The sequence below is a fragment of the Podarcis filfolensis genome (genome assembly GCF_964270895.1).
Source record: "Podarcis filfolensis genome assembly, chromosome: 6".
Classification (NCBI taxonomy): domain Eukaryota; kingdom Metazoa; phylum Chordata; class Lepidosauria; order Squamata; family Lacertidae; genus Podarcis; species Podarcis filfolensis.
The window spans coordinates 98880291-98904566 of record NC_139609.1 but is presented as its reverse complement, the minus strand read 5'-3'; the positions used below and the strand labels follow the sequence as shown (position 1 = coordinate 98904566).

General features: G+C 54.7%; 1 protein-coding gene across 2 annotated transcripts; it reads left to right on the top strand.

Annotated features, from left to right (window-relative positions):
- The first annotated feature begins 335 nt into the window (after positions 1-335).
- On the top strand, positions 336-23666 carry ZNF335 (zinc finger protein 335). 2 transcript variants are annotated; one of them, XM_083618356.1, is made up of 29 exons: positions 336-462; positions 2830-2928; positions 3291-3505; positions 3883-4156; positions 4328-4405; positions 4764-5048; positions 6239-6379; positions 6467-6622; positions 8064-8313; positions 8440-8617; positions 9860-9972; positions 10918-10936; positions 11249-11365; positions 12227-12303; positions 13139-13299; positions 13962-14194; positions 14288-14381; positions 16058-16155; positions 16253-16479; positions 18084-18192; positions 18308-18673; positions 19493-19635; positions 19754-19896; positions 20686-20789; positions 20937-21017; positions 22322-22405; positions 22535-22600; positions 22741-22822; positions 23171-23666. In XM_083618356.1, exons 3-29 carry the CDS (start codon positions 3299-3301, stop codon positions 23287-23289), a joined length of 4005 nt encoding a protein of 1334 aa, XP_083474482.1. In that variant the 5' UTR covers positions 336-462; positions 2830-2928; positions 3291-3298; the 3' UTR covers positions 23290-23666. The 2 variants fall into 2 exon arrangements, with proteins under 2 accessions (XP_083474482.1, XP_083474481.1); XM_083618355.1 differs by having other exon boundaries at positions 14285-14381.
- Positions 23667-24276: the final 610 nt, after the last annotated feature.

Sequence of the window (24276 nt, the reverse complement as noted above, 5' to 3'; positions counted from 1 at the left end):
TCGCCGGCCCAGGACGGTCCCCTGGCTGCGGCCCGGAGGGAGCGGAGAAGCCCGGAGCCTCTCTTCCGCCCCGGCACGTGACGCCCAGCAATCATGTGACGCGCTCCGCACGCCCTTTTGACCACCTCGCGCACTTACGTAACTGACGCCCTCGAAGCCTTCCGCGGAGAAAAAGTAGTCCCCCGCGGCCCGCCAGATTTCTCCGAGGAAACGGCCGGCTTGACGCTTCCCCCGACGAGTGAGCAACCAGACCCCGGGGGGGAAGAAGCCGGAGCAGCGCCGCCACCGCCGCCCGCCCGGCGCCGCCGCCGCGCCCTCGGAAGTAGTCCCGGCGCCGGCGGGGTCCGGCGGAAGAATCCCTCCGCCGGGCGAGGGAAGCGGCGATGGCGACCTGGCGGGTGCCGGGCCGGAGGGAGCGGGCGGCTGAGGGGCCGCGGGGGTGTCTGCGAGAGGCCCCCGGCGGTAAGGAGGCCGCGGCGGGCGGAGGGTCCCCGGCGCGCTTGGGCGGGTCTCCGGGCGGCGGGCGAGGGGAGGGGGCCTGGCGCAAGATGGCGGCGGGCGGCCGAGGCGCGGGCGGGAGCTCAGGCAGCGCCGAGGGCAGCCCGCCTCGGACAAGGCCCCGCGGGAGGGAAGGCAGAGCGCGGCAGCCGAGCCCCCCCCCCCGCACGCACGTCACGCCAGGGCGCTGGGCCAATAGGAAAAGGGGAGGCGGGGAGAGGGAGGCGGGGGCGCCCTGGCCTCGCCAGGTGCATTGTGGGAGAATCCCTCCATCCCTGCCCGATGGGCGACCCGGGAGCCGGGCTTGCAGGCCCAGAGCTACCTCCCGCTCCCTGGGCTCAGCTGCCTCCTCTGGCGTCCCAGGGCTGCAAGGGACCCCCAGGGTCATCTAGTCCAACCCCCTGCAATGCAGGAATCGCGGCAGAATCTGGTGTCCCAGCCGCACAGCAGGGGGAATGGTTGGCCTCTGGTAAGGGAGAAATCTGAGGGCTCCCTTGGACAGAAACCAAGCCCCAGCCAGGAAGACCAGAGCAAAACAGCAGCCAGGAGGCTTGGTCTGGATTGAAGACTGTCGCGACAGGGCTCCCACCTGCCACCAGGTGGAACAAGATGGAAGCCCCAAACAAAAGAGCCCCCCCAGACTTTTATTAGCTGCTAATCCCCATGTTACACCCCCCAAACTACAACACTAATACATCATGGTTACATCATGAAAGGGGAGGTCTGGTGGCAGGAATCTGAGCATCCTGGACCCTGCCCCGTGGTTCTCCTTGCCCTCCACCAAACACCCATCAAGTGTAACAAAAGAAATATTTCCCTGCTTCCCAGCCAAATTAATCACACCCTTTTGTCTTCATCTGGGTTTGTTATTTCTGGAATGGCTACCCTCTGGCACTCTCTGGATGCCAGGGATTATCACTCAGGCAGAGGGGCTGCTGAGTAGCTGAGCTCACATGTCTATAGGAATTTCTGAAGTTTTCCCAGTGATCCAGTACATAGATACATTTATCAGCAATTTCTTACATTTGGTATTGTGCAGCAGAGGCCCTTTGAATAGATAAGAAGAAACTGTGATGAAGTGTTTTGTGGGGACAAATCACAAAAGTCACAAAAGTGATTGTGCTGATTTTGGTAGTGTTCTGCATGTGCATGATATCTGCTGGAGGGGCAAACCCCCCCCCCAACCTATACATAAATTCCTGCAACACCTCACAACTCCTGCTCAGGGCAAAAACCCTTCTCTGCCACAGCCCCCTCCACCCTTGCTCTGCTCCAGCCTCAAAGGCTGCCCTGCACAACTTTGGTCTTTGCAGCCCGCAATTCAAGGAGCCCTGCAAGGAGCGCTCTCGGACGCCTGCTTGCCTGGCTTCCTCCCCCACTGGGTGAATTGTGGGTTGCAAACACCGAAGTTGTGCAGGGCAGCCTCCCAGATCCTAGTCTGATACTCTAACCACTATACCACACACCAATATGAGCAACTTAAGCGCTCAGCAATAGGAGCACCACTTTTCTTTCTGCTTAGATCAAACTGTACTCTGGCATTTCTGGACAAGCAATATTCCCTCCGGCAGCTTGTTCAGTTTTCCATTAAATTTTAGTGGTTAAACTGCTGGGCGGGGGGGGGGGGGGGCGATAAGCAAACCAAGGCACAGGGTCACCTGGACTCCAAACCCAGTGCCTAGCAGGCTAAAGTTTTCCTGCCCAAAGGGACACATGTAGGGTAACAAGCAGACTCTGGAGGCGGCAAAGTAATGAGATTGTCATTCAAACATTAGTTACTTTTCTGCTGCCAATATATCTCATTAGAGATTAGGGGATACACTAGTTGCTTGCTGCTTTCATCTTTGGTTCCCTGATGAAACAAAGAACCTGGAATTTGGAGCACATCTTGTGTCTTTGAAGCCATCTAGGTTCAGAGATAAGCCCGATTATATGAAGCTGTGTTGTGGAACACAGGGAGGGCCTTGCAGCTGGATCAATCTAGCCCAGCATTTTGCTTTTAAAGTGGCAGCCAGGTGCCCCAGTGAGAATCCCCTCAAGCTCAGCAGCCCCCTCTTATGCCTCAGAACGTCAGAAGAGCCCATCTCGTCCAGCATCCTCTTCATGGCCAGGAAGATGCCTCTTCTGGGAGGCCTCACAGGCAGGATCTCTCCCTGCACTTTGGATTCCCAGCAGCTGGTATTTCAAGTCATATGACCTCTGATCCCGGGTCCCTCTGATCCAGCCATCATGACTAGTAGACCTTGGTAGCCTTATTTTCCATAAGTTTCTTTAAGTCCTCTTCTAAAAGCTTTAAGTTTATTGTTTCCTCTCTTCTCTCTCCTTGCCTAGTCTGAGGTGCCTTAGATGTTGGTCGCTTTCTGGCCTCACCCAAGCACAGTTAGAGGAATTGTATCTGGCTCTGGCTGTAGTTGGGATATCCCCATTCAGGTATGTGCCAGAAATATGTACCACGCAACGGACAGGCAAGACAGTTCCTGGGGTTGTCATGAGGGGGGCAAGATGCTACACCGAAGAGTGTTGAACTGGCCTGGGTGCTGGGTTTGCAAGAGAGCTTCAGAAATATGACTAGGAAAGACCTGGCATGGATTAGCATTGATTCCATTACTGATTTATTTATATTTTTTGGGTGGGGAGGTGCTGTTGCATGAACACTCCTCTTTTGCAGTCAGAAGCTTCTGTTTCTCGTTCCACCTCTCACTGATGGGCAGTGTCAAGTGCCACATCCCAGTAGGGGGCAACTGAAGACTGGGGTTTCTTCCCACCATGACACACACGCTCTGCTTTTCCAGACTCGGCCATGGAAGCAGAAAATGAAGTGGAGAGCAGCAGCGATGCTGCCCCTCGGCTGGGGCAGCAAGAGGAGCCCTCCGAGAGCGGCCTGGGCATGGAGACCTCAGAGTCCATGTCTGCAGACAGCAGCGATGCTGCCTCAGTGCCCGTCACCCTCTCGGAGGCAGATGAATCCGGGGTCGGCCAGAGCTCGGACAGTGGAGGGATCTCTTTGGTACGGACCAAGTCTTTTTGCCTCTTTGGGGCCAGGCTTTCTGCCAGGGTGGGGGACACAGCAGGCCAGGCCCATTCCACAGGGAGCAAAGATAGCAAGTCTGACCTGGTGGAAGTATGAGAGGCTAGTAGGAAGTCTCCTCTTGCCTTTCCTCGTGGAATGATAGATTTGCCTTTATTTATTTGTGTAGAGTTGGAAAGGGACCCATCTAGTCCAACCCCCTTGCAATGCAGGAATTACAACTAAAGAGTCTCTGACAGATGGCCACCTAAATTGTTCTTCACATCCTCCTTTGAAGGAGCATCCACCACGTTCCTCTCTCTGCCACCTCTGAGTCGAGTTCCAGCCTTTGTTTCTTCCCCCTCTCTGCCTCGCAGGCCGAAGTACCGGAGAGCAGCTCCAGCACGGACGCCTTGCCCAGGGCCTACCTGCCGGACTCCTCCTCCATCGCGCAGTCCACCCTGGTGTCCAGCGTCTCCACCGTCAGCCAGTCCGTCCTGGTCTCCCAGTCTCCCCAGGGCCTCGTTCACTCCAGCGTCCTCGCGGAAGGAGCTCCCGTCGTCTCCAACTCCACGGCCTCCACCTCCTCGGATCTGAGTGCCGCCATTGACAAGATCATAGAGTCCACCATTGGGCCAGACATCATTCAGCGTGAGCAGGCAGAGGGCTGCGGGCGGGGAGCCTGGGGTGGGAGGGTGCAGAGGGAGTTGGGGGAAGCAAACGGACTCTGGAAGTCGCTTCTCACAGCCGTTCTTAGGAGGCAGCCCCAAATATGCCATTTGTGCAGGAGCTGACGCTGGTTCTCTTTGTTCCCTGGTTCAGGGTGCATTGCTGTGACAAGTGAGGAGGATGGTGGGGCCCAAACCACCCAGTACCTCATCCTGCAGGGACCAGATGATGGTAAGGAAAGGGTCTTATGCATCCATTTCTTTGCCTTCCTCTCCCACCCTTTTCTCCAAGCAGCTCAAGGTGGCGTATGTGATTCTTCTTCTCCTCATGTGATCCCCACAACAACCCTGTGAGGTTGGCTAAGTGGGGGATTCAAACCCTCTCCCAGGTCCTAGCCCGACACTCTTAACCACGACACCTCACTGGCTCCAGCCTTGCTTCCTTCCTCTCCGGCCGGGAGCAGAATGCGGAGGCAGCCTCAGCCTCTGCCGCTCACGGACTGCGCTGGCCTGAGGGCTCCCTCCTGGCCAGCCTAGAGAGGAGGAGCTCTCCCTTGACCTGGCGCCTGCACTCGCTCCCTCTGCCGCAGGAGCCCCCGTGATATCCCACATGGCCAGCTCTGCCCTGGCCCGCAGCTTGGCCGTCGAAGCCCTTGCGGACGGCCCCACCTCGACGTGCGTGGAGCACCCCGGGCCCCTGGAGCTGCTGGAGCAGCCGGAGCCGCTGGACCAGTCGGAGGAGCCCGACCTGGAGAGCCTGGAGGAGCTGATGGAGGTGGTCGTGGTGCAGCAGTTCAAATGCAAGATGTGTCAGCACAAGAGTGCCTCAAAGAGGGTCCTCATCCAGCACATGAGGGAGCGCCACTTCCAGCCAGGTGCGTCGGGCTCGGCCAGGGCTCGGCAAGCTTCAGGGGCGGAGTGGAGTTTTGGAGCGGTTCGTAGACTCAGAGAGTTGGAAGGGACCCCGAGGGCAAGGCAGGATTGGTGCACGAGGGCATGGAGTCGGCTCTTGCGCAGGCTTGCCAAGAGAACTCTGGCTCTGCACCACGAATCTATCAGCTTCTCTAGTTTGTGTGCAGTCAACTTTTGGGAGCCGAGGGGGGAGGGCGAGGGTTAGCAATAGGAGAGGGAGGGGAGGTTCTGTGGCACAAACAGGGCAGTATAAGAACATAAGAAGAGCCTGCCTGGATCAGGCCAATGGCCCATCTAGTCCAGCGTCCTGTTTTCACAGCGGCCAAACAGATGCCTCCTTTGGAAACCCCGAAGCAGGATTTGAGCACAAGAGTATAACTATCCCTGCTGTGGTTTCCAGTAACTGGCATTCAGAAGCGTCGCTGCCTCTCACCCTGGAGGCAGAGCAGACCCATCCTGGCTAGGAGCCCTCAGTAACCCTCTCCTTCTCCTCCATGAATTTGTCTAATCCTCTTTTGAAACCCTCCAAGGCGGTGGTCTTCACTGCCTCCTGCGAGAGGGAGTTCCATAGTTTTACTCTGCATGAAGAAGGACTTCCATCCATCCAGAGTCTTCCAATGTTCACTACTATTGGGCATCCACAAGGTCCAGCGTCATGAGAGAGGGGGCAAAGACCTTTCCCTCTCCAGTTCCTCCAGGCCAGGGATCCTTTTCTCAACTCTGCTGCTTGCAAGTCAAGCTGCTGTACGATGGGAGAGATGGGAGGGGCACAATATATGGACTCAATCCAAATCAAAAATTTAAAAAGGAGTGAAAATGTTTTGATGAATATATGACAAAATATTGCTCAAAAAAAGATATGCTAATATGCCTAGATTAAAATGTGAAGTACTGGGCGGAAGAAAAATTAGTAAGGAAAGAGAATAAGAATATATAGATGATTTGAGAAGATTGTAGAATGCAAAGATTATTGTAAATTGTATAATGTGGAGGAAATCGAGTGGGGGCAGAGGGAAGTGGGAGGAAGGAGAAAAGAATAATATGATGGATTGAGGAAATAGAAATGCAAATGTATGGGGGGATGGGGAGGAAATGGTGTTGGCTGAATGGTGTTGGCTATATAGACTGAATCGTGCTGTTTCCTCCCCTCTAGCGTCAGCCCCCAGTGTGAAGAAAGGGCGCCCCCGGAAGGAGGCTCCTATGCCCAAGGCCCCAGAAAAGAGGAAGGCAGAAGAAGCAGAGGACGAGGAGGAAGACGACATTGTGGACGCAGGGGCTATCGATGACCCTGAAGGTATTTCTCCTGCAACCGCCCAGCTGCAGCCCCTCACCCGGCTCCCCCGCCCCGCTCACCTGGCCTGCCTTTGCCACTCTTCCGCAGGGGACAGCGATTACAACCCAGCGGAGGACGAGCCCCGAGGGCGCCTGCCCAAGACCAGCAGCCGCCCTGTGCCCACGTCCAGCGAGGAGCGGTTACGGCGGCGGCCAGGACGGCCCCGCAAGTTCCCCTGCCTGGAGGTGGTCCCTCAGCCAGAGGGTAAGCAGCGGTGGCAGAGCAGGGAGAGTGTGCGGAAATGCACACAGAGGTGCGCTCCGATTGGCAAGGTCAGCCCCACCTGCACGGCATGGCGGATTCTCCATTTTCCAAGTCATTGCCAGATTTAGGGCCAAAGTGAAACACTTCCAGTTGCTGGCTGCATATCAGAAACGGAGGTTTTCAGCGCTGACTTCCCTCCTTCCTTCTTCTGGCTTTTTATATCACATATAATTTTATCGCTTAGGAGCAAGTATAAATGTAAAATGCAACACATTATGTGTATGTGGAGTATGTAACTGGAAAACTAATAAAGATTATTTGGAGGAAAAAAGAAAGAAAGACACAGAGGTTTTCAGATTCTCCAGGGGGTGCTTTGGCGCCCCATTGGAGTTCAGTGGGACTACTCACAAGCAAATAGGCGTTCTTGCAAATAAGTGTGTTTCACAGTAGGGCAGTTTCTTCTACTCAGCTGCTGGTAGGAGGTTGGCAGGGCTTGCTGCCTTTGAGGGAGCCTCGCTCAGATCCCCCTCTGCCCCCTGTGGGTCGAGTCGCGATGGGAGCAAGGCGGTGACACCAAGCACAGACGTGGAGAGGGTCCCCTGCAGCACCAGAGAACAAGTTTGCTCCATCTCCCTGTCAGTTTGCATTTCTTGGTGCAGAAAGTATTGATCTGATGCGTAGAGATCTTTCCTATTCCAATGAGTTCAAGAAGGTTCTGGAAGCTTCTCTTTGTGAAAGAAACAAGCAGAAGGTTCCTGGTGTTTGGGTTATTCCTTCAGAGAAGCTGAGAACAGCTGGCTTAAACTGGCTCTCTTATCTCTTCTGTCAAGGTCGTGCTGACTATCATAATAAGGCCAGAAGGAGCCTGGGCTTCACTTTTTCTTTCTATCTCTTTTCCTTCTGGTGTGCTGTTCTGTACAGTATGTAGCGTTAAAGTTTAGACTTATAAGTTATTGTAAGCTTAAGTTAAGTCTGCTGCAACTGGATTTCTTACAGACAGGGCCAATCCTGAATGTATTGGATTTCTAACCATTGTGCTCATTTGCCTTCAGTAGCAGTAAAGCTCTCCTGGATGAAATATTCATTCCCTCTGGTCTATTTTGGGGGAATCTTGCAACGTGTTTAGGTTTTTCCTCTGCCAACTATGCATTGGAAGTTCTTCTCTGGATCAATAGGAGCAGAATTCAATGACACTCCCGTGAGATAGCCCTTCACATATTTGTAGATGGCTCCTTTGACACCTGTCAGTCTTCTCCAGGCTAAACAGATTTCTTCATGCTAAATAGTTCTCATCCTGTTTTTTATGCTCTCTTTTCTTCCCCCTTCCCCCAATTTGCACAATGCTGTTCCTCGATTGGCTTTGTGCTTGCTGTGGCTTCAGGCCACCCCCCTCCCCTTCCTTCCCCCCAAACTAAGCTGCCTGGCTGTTTCCCTTGGGCAGGTGGCAACGCAGAGCCCGTGGTCTCATCCCAGGGCCTCCCCCAGGGCGACCCCCAAGTCCCCGAGGCGGCCAGCTCCTCGGATCAAGTGCCTTTGGGGGGCGAAAGCCACGGGGAGCAGGCCGTGAGCCAGTCCGACTCCGAAAACAGGGACCCTTCCTCCCGTGAGAAGCTGGAAGCGCCCCCCCGCCGGCGCGGCCGTCCCTCCCACCGCTTCTTGGGCAAGAAATACCGCAAGTACATCGGGCGAAGGTGATTGGTGGGAACGGCAGGCGGGGTTGGGTCCATGTGCCCTCTTGGGGCTCCCTGCAAGAGACCCTGGGGCCTCCGTGGGGCTGGGCTCTCTGCGCTGAGCGCCCCTGTGATGTCACGCCGCAGGTACTGCTACAAGTCGGCCAAGCCCTTGATGCGACCCTACCTGTGCCGGATCTGCGGCTCCCGCTTCCTGACGCCCGAGGACCTGCGCTTCCACGTGAACTCGCACGAGGCCGGAGACCCCCAGCTCTTCCGCTGCCTGCAGTGCAGCTACCGCTCTCGCCGCTGGTCGTCCCTCAAGGTGAGTGCTGGCCGCCTCCCTTCTCCCGTCTCCTCCGAGCAGGTGGGAGGAAGACAAATAAATGGAGAGCAGGGGATGTTTATGTATTCATTTTCTCTTCCCCACCTGCCTGTAATAAATAATAATAATAATAATAAATTTTATTTATACCCCGCTCTCCCTGGCCAGAGCCAGGCTCAGGGCGGCTAACACCAGTAAAATTACAGTAAAATCATAATTAGGGGGGGGGATTAAAATACAGGTTAAAATGCAATTTAAAATGCAAGTGAGCATTAAGTTGCAGGTCCGCTGCATAGAAAAGATCTATTAAAACATACGAACAATCAGTTTGTACAATCAAAACATCACAGCGCAAGGCCTTTCTTTAAAAGCAGTCTGTTCCCCAAAGCCTGTTTGAACACGAAAGCCTCTGTCTGCCAGTGGGAGGACAGCAAGGAGGGAGCCAGTATAACTTCTCTAGGCAGGGAGTTCCAAAGTTGCTTGTCATCAGCTAGCGCTGAGGAGGCCCTGTCCTGCATCCCCCGCAGACCTGCCTGAGAGGGAATCGGGACGGAGAGAGGGGCCTGTGGGAAGTTGCTCCAGTGAGCAGGTGGAGAGAGGCCAAGGAGCAGAACCAGCCCAGGTTTATTTTTTAATATTGGAAGATTAGGAAGACGATGGTGTGAGCTACTTCATCTGTACTTCATTTAGTCACAGCCACTGTTGAAGTTGCAGCATTTTCAGTTTCCTTTGATGGATTTGTACGTACAATTGACTTTTTCTGCTGTTTTTTCTAAAAGTAATAAACATATTTTTAAATATATATATATATTCATCTGAGGTAGCAAAATTTGATACAGAACAAACCATGAACGATAAAAATGGTTCTAACGTAACAGATGAACTCCTTCACATGGGGCTGCTCTGTGCTGTATATACCTTTATCTTTTCACCTATATAGAAGAAATGAAGTTATTTGCATGGGCCATTTTAAAGTGCAATAAGAAATCACAGGTCAAAAGCGAAATATTTATTTCATAAAATCTGCTTTTAGTCTACTGCTGCTTTTAACTTCTCTAAGACTTTTGAGAAATATTGTTGTCAATTTTTCTTGGTGATAATTTGGTCAGCTGAAAATCTCAGGGCTGCTCACGGCATCAAAATACATTATGAGAGCAATCAGGCGGCATATAAACTTTCTGAAACGAGCTAGATGGCAGTGCCAGGCGCTCTGCTCCTCCAGCCTCCTCCTTCCCCCTGCAGGAGCACATGTTCAACCACGTGGGGAGCAAGCCCTACAAGTGCGAGGAGTGCGACTACACCAGCGTCTACAGGAAGGACGTCATCCGCCACTCGGCCGTCCACAACCGCGACAAGTAGGTGTCCTCAGGGGCCCCGGCAGACCCGGGCGGGCAGCAGAGGGGTGGCAGCGGGGCCTCCCTCCCATGTCCAGGTCACGGGGTGGGTGGCTGCTTGTCAGGGGTTCTTTGGCTGACATTCCTGCATCGCAGGGCGTTGGGCTAGATGTCCTCTGGGAGTCCCTTCCTACTCTACGATTTTGCGATTTCTCAGTGGCCTCACCTGCTGCTTCTTCCCTTCCTTCCATTGTTTTTTTAAAAAAAATTATTAAGGATTTCAACACAATAATTTAACAAAAATACATCATCCACATTGTTTTGCCCCCTCCATTCCCCCCCCCCTAAATAGAACACCTCCGGACTTCCCTCAGCTCCTTTCTCTGGCTTCTGTCTGCATGTTACAAAATTGTAAAAATATTCAAATTATCTATCTATATATTGCAGTAAAGAGTTTGTGAATGTTTATTCCAAACCTGCCAAAGAGTCCAATTCATTTTGCTGCTTCTTCAAATATTTCATAAAAGGTTCCCATTCATCTTTGAAATCAGAGTTATCCTTGTCACGTAGTTTGTGTGTCAATTTTGCCAGTTCCACATAGTTCATCAGTTTTTCTTGCCACAGTTCTTTCGTCGGGGTTTCTTCGTTCTTCCATCTTTGTGCTATTAAGACTCTTGCCACCATTGTCTCATACATAAAAATATTTTTAAATTTCTTTGGCAGGTCTTTTCTCACAATCCCTAACAAGAAAGCTTCAGGCTTTTTCACAAATGTTGAATGGAACATTTTCTTTAACTCATTATATATTATATCCCAAAACATTTTAATTTTACTGCAATCCCACCACATATGATTAAAAGTCCCTTCTTTTTCCTTGCATTTCCAGCATAGGTTTGAGCCAGTTTTATACATTTCCCCTAATTCTACTGGTGTTATGTACCGTCTATCCTTTGTTTTTGTTTTTAGGAAGAAGCGAGCTGACCCGGTGAGTGTCCTCCTTCGCCCCCACCTGACTCCTGCGTGCGAATCTTTCTTGGCTCCCCAAGGGGGCGTTCCTTGCTGTGTGTGCCCTCATGAACAACCCTGCGAGGGAGGCTGCTTCGGCTTGGGAACCGAGAGGCTGTGACTTGGCAAAGCCACACACAGAGTCCAGAGCAGGACCAGGAGGGGAGCTTCAGAATCAAGGCCAGCTCTCTGGGCTGAGCATAGCCGGCTGCTCCTCGTGGGGTGGGGGGTGGGGTCTCTGTCTCACCTGAGCCAGGCAGTTCTGACCATACCTCCATCTCTCTCTGGGCAGCCCCCCAAGCGCAGTTCCTTCCCCTGCCCCGTCTGCAGCCGCGTCTACCCCATGCAGAAGAGGCTCACGCAGCACATGAAGACGCACAGCACCGAGAAGCCCCACATGTGTGACAAGGTGGGTGTCAAAGCAGGGGGCCCTTCTCAGCTGATGCATTGTGCCTGGGCATGGGGGGGGCAGGTGGCGAGGTCCGCAGCTGGCACCCTGCATCAGCGGCAGAGGAAGCCGCTCGGGCGTCTGGGGTGACATGCCCAGGGGGGGCGAGCCGCCCATAGGGGCAGGATGCTCTGCAGGTCCTCCGAGGAGTCTGCCTGCCTCCTCCCACGCAGCTGCCCTACAGCTGGGGGGGGGGAGGCAGCGGGGGGACCGTTTGGGGCAGCGCGGAGCCTGCGGGCGCCCAAACCACCGCGTCACTCCCAGGAGAGACGCATGGCTCAGGCGCGCTGCAGGCCCCGCACTGAGTGCCCCCGGCATTTTGTCACCCCCCTCAGTGTTGACACCCGGGTTGGACCTGTTAGGATATAGTTCCATTCCACCTTTAGAACAGGCATGTGGAGTTGTTGCATATCACATGTCTGTTTACTTCCAGCACAGTCTTCTGGGAACTTCCATTGTATATTGCTTTTGTCTATACTGCTGTTTGCTCGGATAAGAAGGGAAGCTGACATGTTTTTCCCTTGCTCCTGATGCTGAATAAACGCCTGTAAATATGCCTCTCTCCGCCACTTCCGTTGTGAAGAGTTATTCACTCTACTGATTAGAGCGTGCTCAGTCTCTGAAGGCTTCCGGGGCTTGAGTCGCTGATAGATGCTGTTCTGAGAACTGGAGTTCGCCCGGCTGCCGGCCGGCGGCTGGAGCCAGCTGGGGGCCTGCCAATTGCCCCCCTTTCCCTGGACACATCCCAACAGGACCACCCCCACCGCCCCCCCTTCCTCCGCCCCTGCCCTGCGTGACCTGAGCCCTTCCTCTCTCCTGCAGTGCGGGAAGTCCTTCAAGAAGCGCTACACCTTCAAAATGCACCTGCTGACCCACATCCAGCCTGTGGCCAACCGCCGGTGAGCACCCCCTGCATTGCCCTTGCGGGGTGGGGGGAGGAATAATGGACAGCTGTGCACCACCCCCCATAGGCCACCACCCCCCATTGGCCCACGGTGACGGCCGTCTCCTCCTCCTCCTTTTTTTTTTGAATTTGTATTTTATTTATTTGTTAACATTCTTATATTACATCGGTAAACGTTGTCATATTACATTACAGGACTTACTATAATATAATTTCCAACACGTATACAAAAAATATATACAAATTTTATATACCTAGAAAGAAAATGAAACAAAAAGAAAGAACAAAGAGAAAAAACAAAAACAAATTCCCCCCCAAAAAATCATATACATACCAACACACTAGACTTCCTGTCTTTCCCTTTGTATATTCCTCTTTTACAAATGAATGTACTCTTATTATTGCATATTTATTTACATATTATCTAATACATTCCTATATCAATATGTGCCCTTAGTCTTATTTCTCAACTCAGTCTCACTCCAACGTCAATCAAATGCTAGCCTAGATAGCGAAGCTTTGCTGTATTTTTGAATGTATGTTTTATATCTGTCCCACTTTTCCATAAATTTTTGTTTTGAATTGCCTCTCAGGGTATTTGTTAACTGCGCCATTTCAGCAAATTCTTGTAGCTTGTAATGCCAGTCTGTTATTGTCGGGGCTTCTTGTTCCTTCCACCCCTTTGCCACCAAAGTCCGAGTTGCGGCCATTGCATATAAGAATACCTCCCTAAAGGCCTTAACAATGTTCTTATGTACTCTTATGTACTCTTATATTCCTGCTAACAATGCTCTTTTGTACTCCCTCCTCCTCCTCCTCCTCCCGGACAGGTTCAAGTGCGAGTTCTGCGACCACGTCTGCGAGGACAAGAAGCTGCTCCTCAAGCACCAGCTGCTGCACATCCACGACAAGCCCTACCGCTGCAGCCTCTGCCCTTACGCCACCGTCCGGGAGGACTTCCTCCTCTCCCACATGGCCGTCAAGCACACAGGTGAGCAGCGCCGCCTCATGCCATCGATTACTCAGGTTCACAAGATAGAAGCACAAGGAAATGGTTAGACCAGAAGCAACAAGGCAATAACACAAAGGCATTTAAAAGGCTACGGAATACGAATCAGTCCAAGGCCTGGCTGAGCAGGAACATTTTCACCTGGCGCCTACAGGTGTGTAATGAAGGCACCAGGCGAACCTCCCTGGGGAGAGCATCCCACTGACGGGGAGCCACCACAGAAAAGGCCTCCCCCTGGACTTCACTTGGAGAAGGCACACAAAGAAGGGCAGAGGACCAGTCCCCCCGCCCCCCCGGCTGGCAGACGGCAGAGAGCACATTGCAGGCAGAGGGCTGGCGCTCGTTCTCCCCTCTTCCTGGGAGGTTTCTAAGCATGGGTTGGACGGCCATCCTTCAGAGATCCTTCGGCTGAGATTCCTGCATTGCCGGGGGTGGGACCCGGGGGCCCTCTGCGATTCTGCGTTTAGGACTGTTCAACGGGTGTGAACAGTCCCGCTGGGCTTTTTTAGAATCTTGCCTCCCGCAAAAAGGAAAGGGGGGCAGACTCTCTCCACTCCCCCGCTTGCCAAGCTGTCCTTCCCCCTCTTCCCACCAGCCGGGCAGGCTCCGTCCTCACCCCGCTGCTGCTGCTGTCTCCCCTGCAGGCGGGAAGCCCTTTGCCTGCGAGTTCTGCCACTTCACCACCAAGCACAAGAAGAACCTGCGCCTCCACATCCAGTGCCGCCACGCGGAGAACTTCGAGGAGTGGGTGCAGCGGCACCCGGAGGAGCCCCCCTGCCGCCGCCGCCCCTTCTTCACCCTCCAGCAGATCGAGGAGCTGAAGCAGCAGCACAGCCAGGGCCAGGCGGCCGCGGAGGCAGCGCCCGCCAGCTCCCCCGTGAGTGCCCGGGCATCGCCCCCCCTCTCATTTCTGCTGCCCCGTCCTTCCCACCAGCTCTGAGCTGCCCTCACCGCTTTCTCCCTCCAGCAGGTCACCTACCAACCTGCCCAAACCCCGCCTGCTCCAGAGCCCCCCATCCTGACGCAGGAGCCGCTGGAGGCAGCCACCATCATCTACGAGCCAGGTAGGGACGGGCCCATCGAGTGCAGCGTCCTCTTCTCACAGGGGCCAGCCAGGTGCCCCACTGAGAAACCCACAAGCAGCAGCCCTCTCCCCTCCTGTGGTTTCCAACAACTGGGATTCAGAAGCCTTTCTGCCTCTGCCTGGGAAGGCAGATCATTGCCATTGTGGCTAGTAGTCAACAGTGGCCCTCTCCTCCTCCATGAATTTGCCCAGTCCTCTTTTAAAGCCATCTCAGTTGGTGGCCGTCACTGCCTCCTGTGGGAGGGAGTTCCACAGTCTAACACGGCACTGCATGAGGAAGGACTTTCCTTTTTCTTCCCACATTCGGCTTCACTGGATGTCCACAAGTTCCCGTGTCACCAGAGAAGGAGAGAAACTTTCCTCTATCCTCTCTTTCCAAGCCATGCAAGAATTTTATAAACTTCTGCCAAGTTGCCATTCCTTACTTGCCATTCCCCAAAGCTAAAAGGTCCCAAATGCTGCAGTGTTTCTTCATAGGGGAGTCAGGTTTTATTGGTCAACCAAATCCTGGGTTGCATCCAGAGGTACAGTGGTACCTCTGGATGCAAACAGGATCGGTTCGCAGCATGAAAGGAACGTAAGACGCGACTGCGTCTGCGCATGTGTGGGTCGCGTTTCGCCGCTACCTCACATGCGCATGACGTTATTTTGAGCGTCTGCGCATGCGTGAGCGGCAAAACCTGGAAGTAACGCTCAACCTGAAGTTTATTCATCCCGAGGTATGACCGTATAGCCAAAAACAAACATACAAAAAACAGACAGGTCTCAAAAACGTGCAGCACATCGGGGTCTCACTCCACCCCCCTTGATAATGTGGGTGGCCCTTTTCTGAAGGCCTGTCCTGGAGCAGCAGGAGGGGAGGGAGAGAGGGGGCGCAGAAGGGACCCTGCAGAGCTTTGAGCAGGTGGTCTCCAATCTGAGTGTCGCCATTCTGCCAGCGTCGGAGGACGCAGTACCAAAAGAGCTTTTAAGGTCACTGCCTTCCTTGGGTGGAACTTGCGGGGTTTCAGCCAGCCTGCCTACAACCGCATACAGTGGTATCTCGGTTCAAGAACAGTCCGGTTTAAGAACGATTTGGTTTACAAACTCCGCAAAACTGAAAGTAGTGTCCCAGTTTGCAAACTTTACCTTGGTCTAAGAACGGAAGCCGAATGGTGGGAGGGCACCGGCGGCAGGAGCCTTGTTAGGGAAAGCGCACTTCGGTTTAAGAATGGTTTTGGTTTAAGAACGGACTTCCAGAACGGATTAAGTTCTTAAACCGAGGTACCATTGTACAGTCATACCTCGGGATAAATACGCTTCAGGATAAGTATTTTCGGGTTGCGCTCCGCGGCGATCCGGAAGTAATGGAGCGCATTACTTCTGGGTTTCGCCGCTTGAGCATGCGCAGACAGTCAAAATGACGTCACACACATGCGCGGAAGCGGCGACACGCGCAGTCGCGTCTTACGTTCTGTTCAGGATGCGAACGGGGCTCTGGAACAGATTCGGATCGCATCCCGAGGTACCACTGTATTGTTGAAATTGCGCAAGTTGCAATTGTACTGTACTCTCAAGCAAGCTCTCCCTCCCTCCCTCCCTCCCTTGTGGCTGGCTAAGGGCATAGAAATGTCGGGAGCAGGAGCCCAGCTGACCTCCCTCTTGCTCCCCCTGCAGACGTAGAAGGCTCTGCTGAGCTGGCCACACAGACGGCGCTGGACCTCTTGCTGAACATGAGCAGCCAGCGGGAACTGCCCGCCAGCAGCACCCTGGAGGTGAGGCCGGGGAGGCCCTCGCAAGCCCCAGCTCCTTGGCGGGCCCTTCCAGCTGTGCCACGCCGTGACCCACGGCTGCTTTCTGCACCCCCTGCAGGTGGCCGTGGTGAAGGCCGACGGCTTCTCCAAGGCCTCCGAGCCCCAGGGGCAGCCGGAGGAAGAGGAGGAGGAGGAGGCCCAGACCAAGGTGCTGACGCTGCACGTCACAGAGGAGGCAGCCCTGGAGGGCACCGAGATCCAGCAAGTCACCATCCCCTTCAGCAGCACCACCGAGTACAGCATCATTGCGCCAAGCGAGGAGGAGGCCACCAGCACGCTCTACGGGTGAGAGCAGAGAAGCCGGCCGCCTCCAGGCGGAAGGGCTCTGGCCGCAGGGAGTCGATAGCGAGAGGCAGCGTGGTGCACTGCTTAGAGCGCCAGGCTAGGACCTGGGAGACCAGGGTTTGAATCCCCACTCAGACACGAAGCTCACGTGCCATCTGGCAACCCAGCCAGATGGACAGGGAAATAATAATAATAATAATAATAATAATAATAATAATAATAATGATGATGATGATGTTTTGTTTATTACTTGGACCAGTCTCAGCCTCACCTACCTCACAGGGTGGTTGTGGAGATTAAATGAGGGAGCTTTGAGCTTCTTGCAGGGAAGGTGAGAGAGAAATATATTGGGGAGGTAGAAGGTGGGGCTTGCACGGCCGTCTCAGACCAAGGCTCACTCTGCATTCCTACTGCCCCTGTGGCTTCAAGGTTTTCTCTGGATCCACGTGAATAACAACAACAACAACAACAACAACAACAACAACAACAATAATAATAATAATTTATTATTTATAGCCTGCCCACCCGGCTGGGTTTCCCCAGCCACTCTGGGCAGCTCCCAAAAGATTAACAACAGAATAAAACATCACACACATTAAAAACTTCCCTTCAGATGTCTTTTAAAAATAGGATAGCTGTTTATTTCCTTGACATCTGATGGGAGGGTGTTCCACAGGGCAGGTGCCACTACCGAGAAGGCCCTCTGCCTGGTTCCCCATAGCTTTGCTTCTCGCAGTGAGGGAACCGCCAGAAGGCCCTCAGCACTGGACCTCAGTGTCCGGGCAGAACAATGGGGGTGGAGACGCTCTTTCAGGTATACAGGACCGAGGCTGTTTAGGGCTTTAAATGTCATCACCAACACTTCGAATTGTGCTTGGAAATGTACTGGGAGCCAATGCAGATCTCTCAGGAGCATCCCGGCGGCCGCTCCCAGTCACCAGTCTAGCTGCTGCATTCTGGATTAATTGCAGTTTCTGAGTCGCCTTCAAAGGTAGCCCCACATAGAGCGCATTGCATTAGTCCAAGCAGGAGATAACCAGAGCATGCACCACTCTGGTGAGACAGTCCGCAGGCAGGGAGGGTCTCATCCTGTGTCCCAGGTGGAGCTGGTAAACAGCTGCCCTGGACACAGAGTTGACCTGCGCCTCCATGGACAGCTGTGAGTCCAGAATGCCTCCCAGGCTGCACTCCTGGTCCTTCAAGGGCACAGTTGCCCCATTCAGGACCAGGGAGTCCTCCACACCTGCCCGCCCCATCCCCCCAAAACAGTACTTCTGTCTTGTCGGGATTCAACCTCAATCTGTTAGCCGCCATCCATCCTCCAAAGGATGAAATTTGGGGTAATTGAAAGACCCCCCTCACCCCCCTGGACTCACTCTTCTGCCTCTCTAAGGGCCTGCAGGGTCAGGAAAGTGGCCCACCTGGGCCAGCATCCTGTTCTGGCAGAGGCCAACCAGACACCCCCAGTGGGAAACCCACAATCAGGATCCGAGCTCCAGTAGCAGCCCTCTCCTCTCCTGGGGCCTCCAGCAACTGGCCTTCCGAAGCATCGGCCATCGATCGGCCTCTGCTCCTCCATGAGTTTGTCTGATGTCTCTTGGCAGGGAGGGGGAGAGTGCCAGCGAAGTCGTCCAGGCGGTGGTCAGAAGCTGCACCCTGAAGGATGCCACAACTCCCAGCAGCACGCCAGAGAGCCAGCAGCACACCGTGGAGGTGAGGAGGAGGAGGAGGAAGAAGGGGCCTGTCTGTCGCCCAGGGAGGAGGGAGGCCAGCCCAGCCCCAGGTCCAGGAAGTGCCGCTCTAACCAGCCTCCCTCCTGTCCCTGCAGATGAGTGGGGAGCGGCCAGAGGCCCAGTGCAGCGTCCCGTGGCCTCTGGTCCAGTGCCTAGCCTGGCCAGCCCACAAGGCCGTTTCGCTGGCCCCCGCCGATCAGGAACCGGCCCCAGGCAAGGGCAGGCCTCCTGCCAGGCAGGGGGCGCCCAAGCAGGCCTCCGGCAACGACACTTCCCCCAAGAAGCTGCCGGCAGCCCCGGCGGGCAAGGTGCCCTCAGCCAAGAAGTTCTCCTGCAAGATCTGCATGGCGACGTTTGCGGGCCGAGCGGAGATGGAGAGCCACAAGCGTGCCCACGTTGGACCCAGCACCTTCAAGTGCCCCGACTGCCCCTTCACGGCAGCTCTGTGGCCCGACGTCCGGGTAGGTGGAGGGGGGGGTCCCTTGCAAATGGAGGTGGAGGGGGCAGGCGGCTGGGAAGTGTCCACAGCGCTGCGGCCAGAGGAGAGAGGCCTGGCACAACTGCCGCTCTCCCCGGGTGGCAGCGGGGAGGCAGAAGGGCAGGCTGCAGTTGGAGAAGCCCCTGCGCCCCCAAGCTGAGAGGAGAGGGGGTTTGGGGTGTCCCTGATGTCACCGTTCAGTGACACCCCCTGCAAGAGAAGGTCTGAAGGTCCCCACTCAGGGCCACTTTGCTCTGTGTGGGGAAGATTTGGGGAGGGCTCTGATGGACTATGCGGAATTAGAGAAATTGACATACAAACTACGTGACAAGGACAACTGTGACTTTAAAGAAGAATGGGAACCTTTTACAAAGTACTTAAAGAAACAACAAAATGAACTGGACTCCTTGGCAGGGTTTGAATAAACCTTCACGAACTTTTTATTGGTAACATAGAGATAGATAAATTAAGGATCTTTACAATTTTATAATATGCAGAGAATAACGTGCTGAAAAATCAGAGAGAGGAGTTGAGGGAAGTCTGGGGGTAGAGGGAGGGTGGGATTTTCTTTGGTGGGGGGGAATGAGGATGATGTGTTTTTGGTAAATTTTTATGTTGAAATTCCTAATAAAAAATATTAAAAAAAAAGATTTGGGGAGGGCTCTTTCCTGGGGGGAAAGTGGCTGGGCAAGTGGCTCATCTGAATTGTGGGAGTTGATTTAGGGAGCTGCCCCAGGGGAGGGCGAGGAGGAGGGGCCCCCATGCCCTGACCTGGTTTCTCCCTTTCCCCCCCCCCCACCAGACCCACATGGAGCAGCATGCCAGCCTCCGGCCCCACAAGTGCCAGCACTGCAGCTTTGCCTCTAAGAACAAGAAGGACCTCCGGCGCCACACCCTGACGCACACCAACGAGAAGCCCTTCGCTTGCCACGTCTGCGGGCAGAGGTGGGTGAGGCCGCTGCTGCCAACATGGAGGGGGGAGCATTTCCCTTCACAGCAGAGCCACCCTAGGGGAGCAGGGAGTCCCCCCACCTCAGTCTCTCCACTGTTCTCTTCTCCGCAGGTTCAACCGCAACGGGCACCTGAAATTCCACATGCAGAGGCTGCACAGCGCAGAAGGGGGGAAGCAGGCGCCTGAGCTGGCCCCCAGCGCCTCCCAGACCATCATCCTGAACAGCGACGACGAGGCCCTGGCCACGCTGCAGAGTGAGCAGAGCAGAGGCTCCGCCTCCCTTCCTCTCCCCGCTGCCCATCGGCCACAGGGCGGGCAAAGGGCACGTCTCTGCTCCTCTCGAGAGTCCCAAATTGGGGGCCGGGGGGGCAGAAATGCAAAATGGCGCTGTGCACGGCCAAGACCACTGATTCCCCAATTGGGGTTACCTAGAGGGGTGCTAAGGGGCAAGGGGGCAGCGGGGGGGGCACTGGAGGGGGACCCTCCAAGCACATCCATCGCCCACATAGGATTGAACAGGCCAGAGCCTTGACTAAAACACCTTCCCTGCTTCGTATTTCAAGTTTTACTGCTCTTTTCACTTTCAAGTCTATTTCCTTTGGTCACAAATGGACACGTTTACAGTTCTGAGTTGTCACAGGATGGCCCATAATTGGCAACAGCTATTGATTTTCTAATAAATTAGTGGTAGGTGAGTGATTGCACCTGTTTGGCAAGCAACTGCATACATATTTCCTTCACCCTTTGCCGTTAGTCAGAATGCATACAAATAATTTACAATGGAAGATTTTGGGGGTTTTTTGCCTTCGCACTCTTCTGAATAGTGCTTTCCAGGGGGGCACCGGGAGTGAGTTTGTGGAATCAAGGGGACGGTGACCCCCAAAACGTTTGGGGAACTTGCAGCCTCTTGCACGTGGGAGACCATTTCTGCCCCTGTGAAGACGGCAGTGGTATGCCTGCCAACCACACTCACCAGAGTGCTCTCTCTCTCTCTCTCTCTCTCTCTCCCTCCCTCCCTCCCTCCCTCCCTCCCACCCCAACAGCGACCCTGCAGTCCGGCCAGGCTGTCCTGGCTCCGGAGAGGCTCCAGCAGGCCCTGGGGCAGGAGCGCATCCTCATGACGCAGGAGCAGAGCGTCCCCGGCCAGGTGAGGGGGGCAAGCAGGCCAGAGCCCCGGGTCCCCTCCCTCCAGGCTTCTGCGGCCTGCATCTCCGTCGCATGTGGGGCATCTGGGTGTGGGGCGGCAGTGGTGGGTCTTGGGGCCCAGAGCTGAACCCCCTGCGTCTCTTCTCAGGAGGATGCTGCCTACATCCAGGAGATTGTGACGACGGCAGACGGGCAGATGGTGCAACACCTGGTGACGGCAGAGAACCAGGTAGGGCAGTGGCAATGGGGGGGGCTGGAGCTGGCCTGGCAGGAACTCAGAATACCTCAGGGCATTCTTCTTCATGCAGCGCACAGCTAAACCGTGGAACTCATTCCTGCAGGATGCAGGGACGGCCAGCAGCCTTTGAAAGAGGCTTTGATTAAATTCGCGAAGGAGAGGGCTCTCGATGACCCTGCTCTGCCTCCACGGCCAGAGGCAGCAATGCCCGTTTCTGGGCACCCCAGGAGGAGAGAGGGCTCTTGGGCTCGCATCCTGCTTGCAGTAGAAATAAAATAAAAGAATTCCTTCCAGTAGCACCTTAGAGACCAACTACGTTTGTTATTGGTATGAGCTTTCGTGTGCATGCACACTTCTTCAGATACATGCATGCACACGAAAGCTTATACCAATAACAAACTGAGTTGATCTCTAAGGTGCTACTGGAAGGAATTTCTTTATTTTGTTTTGACTACAGCAGACCAACATGGCTACCTACCGATATCCTGCTTGCAGGTTTCCCTTTGGAGCGTCCTGTTGGCATCGGCTGTGAGGAGAGGGTGCTGGGTCAGGTGGGCCCCCCTTGGCCTGATCCAGCACACTCTCCAGACTCCTCTTTCTATGCCTTCCTGTTGCGTTCCAAGGGCAAAGGAAGGATTGGACCCTGATTAATAAAATAGGCACGAAGCTTGGCCAGCAAGACTCTGGCAGGAAGTGCCAAAAATAATCTGCCACACCCTGGCCCAGGTCCCTTTTATTAACGAAAGAACTTTTGACACAGAGTTTGTAAGAACCCATCAGGTTTCCTCTGAGCATTTAAAAAAAAAAAACCCACATGGGACAAAGTTAGATCAGAGAAATCCTTTTAACTACAAAGAACTAATTTGAGCACGCATACATAAAACAGGAATCAAGGAGGAATGCATTTAGCAAACGCCGGAGGTGATAAACAGGCAGTAAACAGGGAAGGAAGGAAATATTTACCATCTCCTTGTGAACTCTCTTCCTGGCCCTTAAGATCTACCTAAAGATTAACAAAATCTACATCAAAATTATCTCCTATCTTTATGGCCCAGGATGCCTGCGGAAGCAACTGGCCTGTGTTTTAGAATGCTTATACGTGCCTGTCAGGCGTAGAGAAAATGGGCAGCAGAGAAAATGGGCAGAGATGGTGGGGCTTGTGGGATTTGATCAGAAATCATTGTCAGTGACTCAAGCCCAGTCAAGCAATGCTTTCATCGCGGACACAATGGCTTGCTGCAATTTTCATAATTCCTCATAGCAACCCCACCTGACCCCCACACCTTCCCTTCCAGGTCCAGTACATCATCGCCCAGGATGGCGTTCATCATCTCCTGCCTCAGGAGTACGTGGTTCTGCCCGGGACGCATCACATCCAGGTGAGACCCAGGGCTGGAGGGGAAGACAAGGGAGCAGTTGCCTCCTTCCTTTCTCTCCCTGCCCCCTGCTCACCAGATCAACCCACCTTTCTCTATCCCACCCCCCGCCTCTCCGTCTCGCTTTTCCAGGTGCAGGACGGCCAGATCACCCACATCCAGTACGAACAAAGCGGTCAGTTCATGCAGGAGCCCCAGGTAGGAGAGAGGGGGCCCTCTTCCCACGCCATGTGTTTGTAGCAGGAGGGTTTGGTAGCTTATGGGGCTGGAGTGTCTTTTCGGGGAGGGGCAATGCCTCCCAGGGCTGCTGCCCACCCTGCCCGCTTCTGCCCCCGCAGATCCAGTATGTCCCCGTGTCGCCAGGACAGCAGCTCCTCACACAAGCTCAGCTGGAGGCCGCAGCCCATTCTGCAGTGACAGGTGGGTACAGGGAGGGGGGAAGGGGGCTGCACATCCTCCGCCCACGTCTCTCAAATGTGGGTCCCCTGCTGCTGTTAGACTACAACTCCCATCATCCCAAGCTAGCAGGACCAGGGGTCAGGGACGATGGGAGTTGTGGTCCACATTATCCGGAAGGGGCCAGCTTCGTCCAATCAACTCATGGAGCAAGAATGCAAATGGAGCCTGTTTAGTTTGCACAAGTTGCAGAATTTGGGCTGGGAGGGGGCACATTCTGCCTCTTGCTCAGCTGCCCCCTCCTGCCCCTGGTTTAACTGACCCCCCAACGCAGCTTCTTCTTACCTGTTTCCCACCCATCTCTCTCTCTAGCGGTGGCTGATGCCGCCATGGCCCAAGCGCAGGGCCCGTTCAGCACAGACTGCGCAGCGGACCAGATCCACGAGCTCCAGCCGGGGGTCCACTATGACATCATCACGCTGGGAGACTAGCAAGGGGGGCCTCATCCTTCCCCTACCCCCCCCCAAGCATGGACCTCTGCTTCCTCTTGGCTCTGCGGGGGATGAGAGGGGGCCTGGCTGCGTTGGCGAACAGGATCAGCACCCTGTCTGGATTGTGCCTTCGCGCCACGACCAGGAACGCTCAGTGTGCCCTTGCCTCTCGGAAGGAGCTGCTCCCTGGGGCCTGGCAGGCCCAGCTGCCCCCACCTGCCTGCCGGCTGCCAGTGGCTGAACTTGAAGCTGTGGGTGCTTGAGCCCCAACTGTGGGCCTGGGGGGGCCTGGGGGCGCCTTCCCCCATGGTGTGGGGTGTTGCTTTGCTGGCCTTGACGGCGCCTCTCAATAAAGGCACAGGACTGCCTGGAAGCGAGATCTGTGTTGGCGCTGCCTCTTCCTCCTCCTCCCCCCTCCTCCCTTTGTCTTTGCCACCTGCTCAGGTGACCTTGACTCTGGCCAGCCATCGCCCCCCCCCCCTTTCCCCACCCCTGGAATTAACCAACTGGTGAACAGGCTAAATCCCGTGTAACTCTCCCTCCAGTACAACCGCTGTCTCCCTGAGCCCGTCGCTTGGCAGTTGTTTACATGGGATTATAACAGCTAATCTGGGGCTTTAAGGAGGGCCATTTTGCATTATACTGATTATCTTCCGGGGGGGGCAGGGTGGTGACCCACCCAACTTCTGCAGGAGGACACAGGCAGCTTCTCGTTCTCTCTTGCAGGCGGGGTGAGCAGGCTGTCAGTCAGGGTAACAGTCTGTGAGAAAGGTCCCCGTCTTCCTGCAAGCCCACAGCCTGACCTCTCCTCGCTGCGGACTGAATGGGCAAAGGGGTTTCAGGTCAGGGAACCAAGGGGGACGGAGCATGGCCCATTTTGGGGGCAGGAAGCTGGACAAGGGGCTTCTTGTTGCAGATGTTCTGCTTGAGCAACGTGGGGAGGGTGCTGGTGCCCCCAGGATCCTGGAAATGTAGGGCACCCCAGCT

Coding starts and splice junctions, on each gene's coding strand:
- ZNF335 (XM_083618355.1), top strand. CDS start 3,299: ATGGAAGCAGAAAATGAAGTGGAGAGCAGCAGCGATGCTGCCCCTCGG. Junction 14,382..16,057: donor CACCATCATCTACGAGCCAG/GTAGGGACGGGC, acceptor CTCCCCCTGCAG/ACGTAGAAGGCTCTGCTGAG. Junction 16,480..18,083: donor GCCACCAGCACGCTCTACGG/GTGAGAGCAGAG, acceptor GTCTCTTGGCAG/GGAGGGGGAGAGTGCCAGCG.